The 12,288-nt window shown below is 26.6% G+C and overlaps 1 protein-coding gene across 1 annotated transcript; it reads right to left on the bottom strand.

Annotated features, from left to right (window-relative positions):
* Positions 1-385: 385 nt before the first annotated feature.
* Positions 386-8,589, bottom strand: LOC145753834 (bile acid receptor-like). The gene is made up of 9 exons (XM_082570303.1): positions 7,754-8,589; positions 6,935-7,071; positions 5,571-5,671; positions 4,895-5,049; positions 4,666-4,773; positions 4,362-4,479; positions 2,409-2,546; positions 1,602-1,715; positions 386-1,182 (listed from the first exon to the last, which is right to left on the bottom strand). The coding sequence occupies exons 1-9, from the start codon at positions 8,555-8,557 to the stop codon at positions 947-949; spliced, it is 1,911 nt and encodes a 636-aa protein (XP_082426429.1). The 5' UTR covers positions 8,558-8,589; the 3' UTR covers positions 386-946.
* Between the last annotated feature and the right edge of the window lie 3,699 nt (positions 8,590-12,288).

Here is a 12,288-nt window from a genome sequence, read left to right as displayed (position 1 = left end):
AACCCATATGCATACCCTCACTTTGATTAATAACCGCTATTTTTTGTATGTATCGTAACATCAGTTACTCCTACCCAGTCTCGAGTTGCCTGTGGCAGTTTGAGATATTATAGATTATAATTGCCCGATAATTATGCTGCTGATTAAGTGCTGGCTCAGCAGGAGTTCACACCGTTTATAGTGCCTTACTTAAGGGCATTGCAGCATGAGAGCAGTGGGGATTGAACCCACGACCTCATGTGTGGTTTAGCAAGTGTTTTTACCACTACACCACGCTGCCGGTTGCTATAATGGTAAATCAATATTATTTTATAATTGAGAATACCAATAATATTTGCAAATGTAAGCCATTTTCGTTTTAAACCTAACTGAAAAAAACTCAAAATCAAAATATTTTCGTTTTAATACTAAAGTTAATATTTTACATCAAAAAGATAACATATTTTAACCAAGATGGCCGGATAAAAAAATGTTACATTTATAATCCACAGTGCAAAAGATAAAAGATATATACACAAAACATTAATACATTTATAGAAAAAATAAAGAAAAAACTTTGTTTTAGTTGGGAATGTTAGTTGTAATAATATATTAGATTTAAAAGTAAAGTCATGGTAAGTGTTTAGTGAAATAAATTTTCTACTGCAATATACAAAGGGTTCTTATGGCAGTTTTATAATCTGCAATAAGGGAAATTTGGTATACCTAGCATCCAACACAATGTTAAAAAATTTTTTAGAATAAAATCACTAAAAATGAAACTTTAATTTTTGGAACTTTTAAAGACCTAAAAAAATAAGAAAAAATTTTAAGCTAAACATGTGTGCGAACTTTACAATTTGTTGGAATTTACTTTTAACATGTAAGCATTTTTGTAATGAAAATTCTAATACAAACAAGTTTGGGTTTAAATTTGGGTTTAAATGTTTTAAATTCTTCCTAAAATTCACCACAAATCCCATATTTCACAAAGCAGTGGTGTATATTCATCCTTATGTTTAAATTGTGCAACCATTTTAATATGAGTGTGACACAAAGTTCTTAATTGTGTGATTAACGATAATATTCTCGCAAATGCGCTCGGTCGATTTTCGATTCGAAATTCACAATATCGAGAAAGGTTAGAAAGATACATATCCCGATATCGGTCTATCCTAGCCTTGTCTGTCGCATTTGGATAATCTAAATATAATTTTTTTAAATATATAAACAACAGTTTTTTAGGCATTTTAATATACACAATAGCCAAATGTTGTAAACCTTTAAAACTTAAATAGAAGTAGGTTGGTAAGAAATATATATTTCAGGTATTTTAAACCAAGTTTTTATTGGGTTTGTTTAAAAAAGTTTATGTGAAAATTTTGTTTAAATACTATTACCATGACATCCTATATTACAAATTTACTTGTTTAAATACCCAAAAACATTGTTAAATTATTAACCGACTCAATTGAAAAATGGCTTAATAAAAATCAGTAGTCATCAATTACCATATTATGCAGAATTTATGTCACATATTTGTATTATGGAATATTTTTATGAATTTTTTTTTCCAGTATGTAAATTTAACAACTGCAAATAAAAATCTAAAAAGTAAATACCTGAATCAAATAGGATAACAGCGATAAGAAGTCCATATTCATATTGGTCCAAATCTATCTTTGATATTGTTGAACAAAATTGAAAAATTCTTTTTAAATGTTCGGCATCCAAAGCTAACAAAAAATGTTTTTTTAATTTCATACAAAACAGATCTACTAAATTTTGGACCTTAAAACAAGTAGTAAATGTAGCAAGGGTTATTGTAATAAATTAGAATGGTAGTTAATATGCAAAACTTAATGTAGGTAAACAATATATACACTAATACAAATTTGTTTAACAAAAGTTAGTCAAAAATTAAGCAAAAATACTTTGCAACAATTTATTACTACGTTAAATACATACACCAGCCTACCTAGTAGTAAAAGTTGTTTGGACAGCTTAACAATTTATGTAACAAACAAACAAATGTCAAAAAATTTGAAAACAGATTTTGCAAATCATGGTTTGCTAAAATTAAGTTTTTAAAATCACCGAGTCATTATAAAGTTTTAAACTTAACGTGTTGCAAAATGGTTTTATACAAAATGTTTTTTTTATATAATTTTATAAGTTTAAAATTTTTAACATATGGTATTTACTTAAAAAGTAGTGTATTATATCAATATATATATATATATATATATATATATATATATATATAACTAAGTTAAAGCCTAATTAGATATAGTGATATACAATTATAAAAACAAAAAAGACGGTCACTATAAATATAGTACAAATATATACATAAATATTACTTATAAATATAAAAATTTAATAGCTGTGTGAGTATAAAAATATAAACAAATAAAAATATGATTTACCTTTTTCGGTTAAAATAGCTGAAATGTCAAGGTTGTTCTTTTTCTTATTGTAACTGCAAATGTTCCTCAACATCATGATATTCACCACACTACCCTTCAACATTGAGATTTGATCTTCTGTGGTAAGTCGATTAAATCCTAAATAAAATCAAATTTTTGAATTTATATAAGTTAAACCTCAACAAAAATATATAAATTGTAAGGTTAATAATAATATTTTCGAATTAAAATTGTTTTTTTGGTACCAGAAGTACATTGATTCAAATGTTAATCAATTTTAAAACATGTTTTGGCAAAATTAAATAAATTTAAATTAAAAATTGTATGTATAAAAGTTATAATATAAAATAAAAGTTTTAAAAATAGGTGACAGATATATATTATCCATTTTATACAATTTTTTGCAAAATCAGAACTATATTTAATTGTGTAATTGACATATATGTAATAAAGGGATCATAAAAAAGTTACAATTTATAGGAAATTGAGCAATATTAAAGAAAGTTTTATTTATTTTTGATCGGCAATTTTGTTATATGGCATAAAAAAATAGAAATTTAATGACAAGTCACATAAAAATTTTACAAGAAAATCTTGAAATTTTTTTATGAATATTTGCTTTAGGTTTTAGTCATAAAAATACTTTAAATTAATTGTGGTTAAACAAACAATTTTGAAAATTTTTGAAAAATAAAATTTTTATAACTGTCTCCAAAAGATCAATAAAATCTTGCATAAATTTGTTTTCAAACTGACAATGTCATTAAAATATATTATAACCTACATCTTATAAAACCTACATACTTAATTTCACACAAAATGAGGTATTTTTATTACAAAATATACTGGAAAAGTAAATATTTTTCAGCATATTTTTCAATAAGCCATTGTTAATACTTTTAACAATTTTGAATCAAACAGTTTTTATTAATTTTATTCAATATTAACTACTATGTTATAGTGATATTAAAAAATGAACCTATTTTTAACAATGTTTTACAGATGTGTTATAAGTTTTACAATACACCCACGCATTAACAATATATATCGTCACGATTTATTTTATTAATATTAAGGAGAATTCAATGCATAATCAAACTTATATTTTCACTTAAAAACAGTTTGGAACATTAAGGGAAATAAGTGACAATAAATCCAATATTTAAACAGTCATGATATAAAAAAAAATGTGTAGTCAATGTTTGTGTAAGTTAAACATCGATTAGCACAAAAGTGAGTCATGTAATGTATTGGGTGTGTGATCAAATATTCAGATGTTTGACAGACTTTAATTCCACCAATCCAGGATTTAAATTTCAACATTAAAAAAATACACAAGAAAATTTATTTAAAGATTAAACTTAATATTTGACAACGCTATTGTTGAATTATTATCATTATGAAATCATACCTAATATTAAATTTATTTAATAAATATTAAGTTTGCGATTACAAAATTATATTTTACAATATTTAAACACGGTTTTTGTTACAGAATTACATTTTAAATTTTAAAAAGTCTATTTATAGGAGACTATTGCAATGATATTCAATTTTTAAAAACTGTTTTTTTTTTATTTTTTGTTTGTTAAAAACATTTTAAACTTATCTTTATTTGCAAACTTGTTTGTTGTAAGTGGCACACTTTTATGTTTTAAACAGACTTGCGTAAGTTGTTTAATTCAAAAAAGATGTAAAACATCATAAGGACAACAGACCACCTCTGACATGAGCGGTTTTATTTATTGCTGTTTACAACTTGTTTATATCATGTTGTCTATTGGGCAGACTTCATATTAACAATATTAAACTCATCTTCAATATTTGTTGCAAAAAATTTAAATATTTTGTTTTTGTAAAATTATAAAAATAAAGTAAATCTGTGTACCCAGCCTTTACTTTAAAAAATGTATTTATAGGTAAAAACAGGCTTGTAAAAGTGAAATATTTTACCTGGCAATTTCTTTGTGAATTCCACAAGAGCTTTGACATGAGTACTTGAGATCCCGATCAAGTGAGTTGCTCGGACTTCTTCACTCGCTTCATCTTCCCGACAACTTAAATAATCACTCTAAAAAAAATAATCACTCTAAAAAATAATGAAAAAAGGCTAATGAAGGACCAAACAGAACTCAATAAATGTTGGGCAGTTATTGCAACTACAAATCAAATAATTATGTTAGTCTGGTATTCGTACTTAAAAAAATGTTTTAAAAAAAAAAAATTTATAGATAGCCTAATTCCAAATTCCACTTACCCATCGTTTAATTACTTCAGGGTTTCCGCGATATTCCTCAAAAGCAAAACCAACAAAGCGTATCAACTTTTTGTCCTCGTATGATAATGGAGGATTGGCTGCAGTTTTCTAAAAATTAAAAGAGTTAAGTAAACGAAAATACCAGATCGTTATAACACTAAAACAAAATCATCGGAAAAGTTTGTTACTTAAAATCTTTAACAGAATAACTAAGTATTTAAACCAGTACCAGTATATTAGGTTTCTCATTATTTGTGGAATCTTGGTTGGTTTTATCCTTGGGTGAAACTTCATTATTATTTGAGTTTGTTGAGTTTTTATTTGATTCACTTTTATTTGTTCGACTTCTTCGTTTTGATTGACATTGAATTTCAGTTAATAAACCTTTAAAAAAATAAAAACATTAATTTATAGTTTTAAACACTAGGTAATGGCCTGCACTAGGGCAGCATTTTATTTTATTTTATTTTTTTTTGTATATATCTTTATCCTCGATGTGGTAAAGTCGAATGCGCAACCTAAACATAGAGTAGCATTTGTTACTCCGACCCAGTCTCGAGTTGCCTTTGGTAGTTTGGAATATTATAGAATATAATTGCCTAATAAAAAAGCTGCTGATTATATGTTAGCTCATTAGGAGTTCATACCATTTATAAAGGCAGTGGGGATTAAACCCACTATTTTATGTAGTGTATCAAGTGATCTGACTACTACACCACGCTGCCAGTATTTTTTGTTGTAATACGGTCACAACCCATAGTAGTTCACCTGTGCGCCACAAACAGCATATATAGAAATAGAAAGTTGATATAACGGGTATTGGGGATAACATATTGAAATTAGCCGAACAAATGACAATTACAAACATAAAACCCTTCTAAAGTTAATTAGATCCAAAAACTTACATTCTTCTAACATTCCAACTTGTCGACATTTCTTCAACCTACATTCTGGACATTTTCTTCTTGTGTAAGTGTCCATTTCACAATTTCCTCCAAATTTGCAACTAAAATATAACATAAATATTGTTGGGTTTATAACTAAAAATATTGCAACATTATAAAATAAAAGAATTAATGAACGCTACAAAGCTTTCTTTTGTATATGTGTAACACAATATATTTGCTAAAGATTCATGGAAAGATTTAAATTAGGCTTATATTAAATATTTGTTTATTGAAGTATTTAAAACATCATAAATGCTTAAACAACTGTAAAACTTTTAAGAAAAAAAAATTTGCACCTCTGAAATTTAAAATTTATATTTTGTAAATATTTATTTTGAAAGTTAAGTAAGCTGGTAGCTTTATTAAACAGTTATGAAAAACTAAACAAATAAATATTTTTTTAATTAAACTCATTATTTATTTTCACTTTTATGTTTGTTTCGTTTTAGAAAATTATATATATAACTTGTTCTTAAAAATACCACATAGTCTATTTGTTTAAGTTAATTAAGTGTAAAGACTTTATTGATTTAGTGAATTTTTGGTGAAAATGTAAACATATCATGAATTACAATCAAAAAATCTTATAACCAGACCTTGTTACAAAGCAAAAAATTCAGTTTGCAAATATTTTCAACAAACAACTGTTTACTAAACACACAAAAATCTACCAAAAACAAACAATTTTAAAGCCAGCACTTTACATTTTACAACTTTTCATGGAAAAGAAAATAATAGAAATGGGATGGGCTAGACAAAAACTAAAATTTTATATTATTTTAACAATCTGCAACATCACTCTAAAGCACTCAATTAATTTAAAACAACTTTTTGATATATTCATGTAGTATGCCATCAATGTTAATAGTATGCCATTTTTTGACATTTAATGTTTAAGTGTAATAGCAATGCCAATACTTATGCTAAAACTTTTACTAATATATAAAAATAAAACTTCAGAAAACCGTTATATATTTAATATATTTAATTAAGTAAACATTAACTTCCATATTTAATTACAGGGGAATTTAACAAACTATAATTTGTTTGTTTTAACTTTTAATCATCTAACAAATTACTTTGTTCTTGATTAGCCGGTTTAACATGAGTGTAAATGTTTATTTTTAGCTTTCAAATTTCGGTGTGTCTAAGCTAAAGGTGTTACATAACTGTTTGAACTATATTTTCTCATTTCTACTGTTTACTTTTTTTGGCTTAATCATTATATGCAATTCAAGACTAGGGTAAAGGTAATGTCAATAACAACAATTAGTGCAATATTACATAGGTCAATATAACTGAATAAAACACTAGTAACTTACCTGTAGGGTGGTTCTTTTTTGTTTATAGACCTTCTGAAGAATCCTTTGCACCCCTCACAAGTTAGAGCATTGTAATGATATCCTGAAGCTCTGTCTCCACAAACTTGACACAAGTCATCAGCACTTCGCTTGCGATTCTGTGAACAATATATTACAAAAAAAATTACATATCGATATTCCAAGTGTTTTCAAATTGTATGAGAATATTATTGATAGTAAAAGCCTGATAAATATTCTGCCAAATTGTTTTTTCACTTTTTTCACAGGAAGAAGTTCATATAATTTGTATGTCTTATTCAAGTGTGCTACCACATAAAAAGAGGAATAATCAAACCAAGAACCACATGTTTTAAAGTCAAATGTTCTTACCACTACACCATACAGCATTAAAAAGAAATGAAAACTTTGTAATAAATGACAAGGCCAGACTATGTCATTAGCGATAAACAAGGTTTAGCTTGATCACCATAAAACCGGTGTTAATGTTTGTTTTAATATTTTAGTGCAACTGTAAAATCATAACTTTAATTTTTATTCGACTTTTATGAGCTGAACATCAAAGCATATTTGGTAGTATATACACTAAATCATTAATATTAATAAAAAATATTCATATAGAAATGAAAAGACAATCAACCAAACAATTTTAATAACAATCAAGTTTAATTGTTAAAGTTGTTAAAAATGCAATATTTTATGATGTAATAAAAATGATGACAAAATCAATTTCAAAGTTCATACATACATGCCTTAGTTATAAATTTTATATTACAATATAACATAGAATTATTAGAAAATCGAATTATAAATAAAGGTTACCTGGTGTTCTTTGCTTGCATTAAGTGGTAAACTTAAATTCCTTTGACTTTCAGTTTCTTTAGCTGAAGATTTTATTGAATCTCGTTTACCCATTACTTGTGATTTAGATCTTGTTGTATCCTTTGTTTGATGGTTGGGAAATCTTGAATTTTTCCTTAATGTTGTAAAGGCACTTGCTGTTTCTTTGTTATGATTAGGTTGATTATGTTGAATATCATGTCTGTAACTTGGTTGTGGGTAATACATTGCATTGGATTGGCTTTCCATTTCAGTATTATATCCATTATTATGGTAACTTTTAACACCGTTTTTATCATAAGGACTGCCTGGATTACTGTTATATGGCGTATGGTGCGGGCTTATATTGTATCTTGGGCTGCTTTGAAACTGTCTATTAGGACTCCCCTGTGTGTTAAGTGGGGGTGAAACGTTAGGCCCCAGTGGGCTATGTCCCAAAAGTAAGGGAGGCGATATTCCTGGCGCATATGAAATGGGCGAGTTATTTTGAGTTTTCCATTTCTGTGAGTAACAGTTCGGACAGTTTGAGCTCGCGTGAAGATGGTGACATTGTACAGGAGTTTGTATTGATTGCATTATCGTTTGGTGCAGAAAACATTCCGCGCACGAAACTTGGCCTGTTACGTTGGGCTCCCCATACGCGTTATTAAAAGGCACTCCGGTCACGTGATTTGGGCATTCAGGATTGGAAGGAAAGAAACTGTCAATCATGTTTTGATACTGATACGATTGGCTGATCATGGCGGGATTTTCCCCGTTGTGAGAATGACCCATCAGATCAGACATTTTATAAATTTTAAGATTCAATAACTTTAATAATTGTATGTCTAAAAATTAAGCAATTGTGTTTAATAAGTACATTTCATGCTTATTAAACACAATACAATAACTACTAAAGTTTAGGCATTCATATCTAGTTTAATTAACACAGAAAAACGTGGATAAAACTAAAAATTTTAACGTTAAAATGCCTTAACTCTTAGGATATTCTATTTGTTTTCTACCTGGCTTTTTGTATTGAAAAACGTAAACAACAAAACATATTTCAACAAACCTTTTTTAAACAAGTTTTTGACAAATCACATATAAGTACGAGAGAATACTTCGTTTATTTGTTTAGTATAAAATTGGCTCGTTTATAAAAAGGGAACTTGAAATTTGCTAGCTTATGATGACTTTTATTTTTCTAGTCTCTATTTTATTTCTTTTATTAAACTTTTATTGCAACACAAATACAAAATTGACTAAGTTCCCAAGGTACTTTCTTCTAAGTAAACAGGAAAAACGTATAATATGACGAAGCTTATGAGTATTAACACGTTTCTATTCTCGTATTTATTTGCTAAAGTATTATAAGATTAAATCCGGATATTAACGTAATAATTTAAGAATTTTTGCCAGGTTGCTTTTGATCATAAATAAATACAATGATTTTCTTGATATAATAAATGTGTCAATGCTTTATAAACTTGTGTTAACTGCCATTTTCTAGTCTACTGTTCCTTTTTATTAAAAGCATTTTTACAACGCCTTTTCTATTGCTTTGATTATTTTAAAAACTATTTCATAACTACTTCCTCTTCTTAACAACTATTAGGTTTAGAATTACTCTATGCTTTTTTGACCTAGATATACTATACTACATAATACACTGATATTAAAACACCAGCGAAGTTACAGTTAATATTATCCAAACGTTAATCATTAATTTTAATTTAATTTAGTCGATTTTTGTCCCATCAGCGCCATAAGTGTTAAAATAGGCCTTTTGTGACATATTTTGTAAAATCTTTTTTATATCGTCTAAGATTTTAGTTTAATAAGTTAAACTTAGCCATTGCTTTAACTTAGTAAAAAACGGAAACAATTTCGACTTTTTTGGGATATATTCAACTTTTTAAAGCACAATTTAAGTTATATAAATAAACCGATTGAATAAGCTATGTTAAAATAGATTTAAAATATCATAACATTTAAATTTATCTATAGCTTTGCCATAAAAATGAAACCAATTTTTACATGTTTAAAAATAACCTCTTTACATTTAAAAGAATGTTAAAATGGTTATACCCTTTATAATCCCTTACCTATAAATATAAAATCATTTAAATACAGAACTTGTAGTATGACGTGGTTACCTTAAACCGGTAATTCTGCCAAATTTTAACTGATTTAAAACTAGCCTTAATCCACTTAACAACAAACATTTAACATACATACCTAACATTAAAGTAAAATTTCTGATACCTTATGTTTAACAGCGTTATTAAAAACAATCAATTTAAACTAGTAGGTAAACTAATAAGTAAAACGCAGATATTAACAACAGATTTAAGCTTAGCGAGCAGATCTTATTTTTTTCACACAAAAAAGTGTAAACAAGTTTTGAGTTGTTGCGGTTGACTGAGTCACTCAAAACTTTAACATTTGGGAGAAAATTTCGCTCAGTTTCCTTATCAAGAATGGGTTTCAAATCTATTGTTAGAAATTACACGATTTTCAAGGGCCCGATATTGAAATTTTTATTTTAAGTTGAGTCAATTATTCTGAGAGGGTCATTTAAAGTTTATGAACTTTGTATACAACTTTATTCAATTTTAAATTTACAGTTAACATAAAATTTGCCAACTTAAAAGTATTTCTACAACATGCCATGACATACTTAAAATCTTTATGTAAACATTAATACTTTTGGCATGTTTTAAATCATTAAATTGATTTTGTCATTTTTTCCCGTCGCATTGTTGTTATATTAATTGTATATCGTATTTATTATTTACTTTTATCAATGCGCGAAAAACCCTCCCATAAAAAACATTTAACGCTTTAACTTTAAAATGTGTTAAAATTTTCTATTTTAAGTAATTCTTTATTAATATTAATTAGATAAAAATGTAAAAAAATAAAATATAAACGTATTAAAACACCACTTTTACGAAAAAAACGCAAAACCGAAGATTTTCATCATGGGCAAATTATATCAAATTCTCGTTCGAAATTTAAACTGATCAACGATAACAATTTTAGGCTTAAAAACTTATTAGAATGCACCGTAATTTCGAATGTTTATAGACTGTGCAGCGGTTTTATATTTACGTTTACGTCATTATAAAAACATTACGAATTCAGTCGTGATTTTTTTATAACTAAAAATGTTTTATAAATTTAATTTTAAACTTCTTATAACAATATACGATATATATATATATACACATGCAACAATGAACAATATATTTTTAAAGATATTCAACTAAAAATAGACAAGGTATTTCTAAATATAAATAACAATAAAGTTTATTTTCTTAGGTGTAAAAATATATTTAGCAAAAACTAAACATGTTGTGCCCAATTTAAACATAAAATGTGTTTTAAAATATTATATTTTTGGCTATATTTTTTAAGCAACTGTACCATCATTTGTCATAATAACGATAAAAATCACATTCCAAATTTCTAAATTATTGTTTTTTAAAACTACATTAACTATATGGATACCTATCCAAATACGGTATATGACTAAGATGCACTTTGTTTAACTTTCAACCACTTCATAATGATCGATCACTCAAAGTTACGCACCTACCCACTGACTAGGTGGTCTGGACGTAAAACCATGTAAAAATTTGACTTTAAATGATTATTGAATTAAAATAACATTATATGTCTTAGAGCGCAGTTTTGCCTACGCTATAATAAATAACATTTTATAATACACACGTGCATATGCTTATTTAAAATATGTTTAATAACACCTACGGTTATATTACATATATTTTCTCAAAAAACTATTAATATTTTGCGCTGATAAAAATTGATTTTTTTATGTTATTTAATTCCTGTAACAAATTAAGCTACTATATCAACCGAATACTTTTATAATGCGCATTTTACCCAAGAAAATCAGTATATTATCGTATATTTTCAATACATACGTTAATATGCTGATTTGTATATGTTTATTAACACCTAGAGCCTGTTACATATAATTCTGAAAGACTTATTAATAAATTTATCTGATATAAATTGATTTTTTATGTTATTTAGTTTCTTTAACACCTTAATCTCTTATAGCAACCGAATATAGATTACAAGACATTTTTACTAAGACTGCATTGGAGATGGAGTAAACTAAAATACTGTGTTGAGTTAAATCAAGTAAATAAAAAGAACATACATAAACATTGCTACCGTTTCTCTTTACTTGATTGACATAACTGTTTAACAACAACAAAAACATAAACTAATCCTAAATAGATTATTTTTGGGGATACAACTTTGTTAAAGGGTTAATCATGTAACCAATGTTTTCTACCAGGTTTTAGTAGAGATATGAAATAATGTTGCGGCTACATTTACAAGATGTTAAATTGAGTTTAAATAAAATTTTGAAATGTCACGAACTTTGAAAAATTGGTTATAGAAAAACCCTTTCAGTACTTCTTTTTTTAAATGTTAAATTTAGTTTATTTAATTTGCAAAAAATGCAGTTTATTCAATCTGCTTTTTTGTTTAAAGTT

This window comes from Corella eumyota, chromosome 1, assembly GCF_963082875.1.
Source record: "Corella eumyota chromosome 1, kaCorEumy4.1, whole genome shotgun sequence".
NCBI lineage: Eukaryota > Metazoa > Chordata > Ascidiacea > Phlebobranchia > Corellidae > Corella > Corella eumyota.
This window is presented reverse-complemented; position numbering and strand designations above follow the sequence as displayed.